Source organism: Trypanosoma equiperdum (assembly GCF_001457755.1).
Source record: "Trypanosoma equiperdum strain OVI genome assembly, contig: ctg_1281, whole genome shotgun sequence".
NCBI lineage: Eukaryota > Euglenozoa > Kinetoplastea > Trypanosomatida > Trypanosomatidae > Trypanosoma > Trypanosoma equiperdum.
The window spans coordinates 698-1944 of NW_027123262.1; the positions used below are offsets into that span (position 1 = coordinate 698).

Consider the following 1247-nt stretch of genomic DNA (forward strand, 5'->3'; position numbering starts at 1 on the left):
GCTACTGTGCTCGCTTGTGCAGGTGTGGATGTGCGTGTGCGCCGCGTATGTGAAGGAAAAACAGGGAGTGGCGGGTTGCACTCGCGCAAATTTCTGTGGTTCCATGGTCTGATTGTATTGCATGGATCATTGGCAAAGCGATAGCAGAAAGATCTCTGCATGTTTGACGTGGTTTTCGCCTTCACAAACATGTATCGAATACGGTGTTGCCATTAAGCCTGGTGTGCCGCAGTGGTTGTTATGCTGAGCAGTCGCGCCTTTTAATAACGTTACTCCAGTACGGAACGTGAGGTCGGTCGCTTTGTGCGAAGGGATGCATACAAATGTACCGTGTAGGTGAGGGGATTATGTTTATGAGTCTTCTGCTTCAAAAACATGTCGAGGATACAAGGAATGGAAATGAGGAGTACAAAAATATGTTGGCGCACCAGTGTGCCACGGAGTTTGTGCAATGAAAACCCGTTGTGCGCTTCTACTGTGCATCATAGGCCGAGTTTTGCCGGGTGCAGGAAAACTGGCAATGCTTAGCGGATGCGCTATAGTTGGTATAAACCAAGCTAAACCAGCCACTTTAGCAACTCTACTAGCCGAAGTAAATAAAACGAATGCTGACCTGAAACATGATTGTACGCAAATACTTCAGGAAGGATGTGGGTAAATACGAAGGTGACATTGCCACTGGTATTATAGATGATAAGGAATTTGCAGTTAAGAAGCGCACTGTACTAGTTGGTTAAATATTTTTTCAGAAATATCGTTTGTGTGTTTTTAGACGGTGTTGTGAGGGCTACTTGTTAATTCTCATTACACGCCTTTGATAGCTGTTGAGTATGATATGTACATCTCTCTCACTTTGTGTGTCCTTGTTTAGGAAATTGTAGACAATGAACGTTGTTTTTGTGGAATTTTTTATCTTAATATTTTTTCAATTTGTATTAACGGAGAGGAGAGATGTACGTTGGTGGATGATTATGAAGGCAAAAATTTACATGAGTCCGTGTGTTATCTCCGTTGTCTTTCGGATGCATTAAACAGCTTATACACTGATGGAGAGCAGAGAATGCTTGTGAATGAGGAAGTATACGCAAATGCATCTCGTATGTTGGATGATATGGAAGGAAAAGCAGGTGAAAGTGTTAGATATTTGAGTGTTATTAGCGGTGTAATGGAGGGGAAACATGATAAACTAGAAAAGCTTATATCTTATGGAAATGCAATGGGAGACATTGTAGCTAAGGTAGGTGGAT

The 1247-nt window shown here is 42.3% G+C and overlaps 1 pseudogene across 1 annotated transcript in view; it reads left to right on the forward strand.

The window, feature by feature from the left end:
• The first annotated feature begins 884 nt into the window (after nucleotides 1-884).
• TEOVI_000607200:pseudogene overlaps nucleotides 885-1247 on the forward strand; it is a 524-nt pseudogene continuing 161 nt past the window's right edge. Inside the window, 2 exon segments of the mRNA in view lie at nucleotides 885-926; nucleotides 929-1247. The exon segment at nucleotides 929-1247 is cut by the window's right edge and continues 161 nt beyond it. Coding sequence covers nucleotides 885-926; nucleotides 929-1247 — 361 coding nt within the window.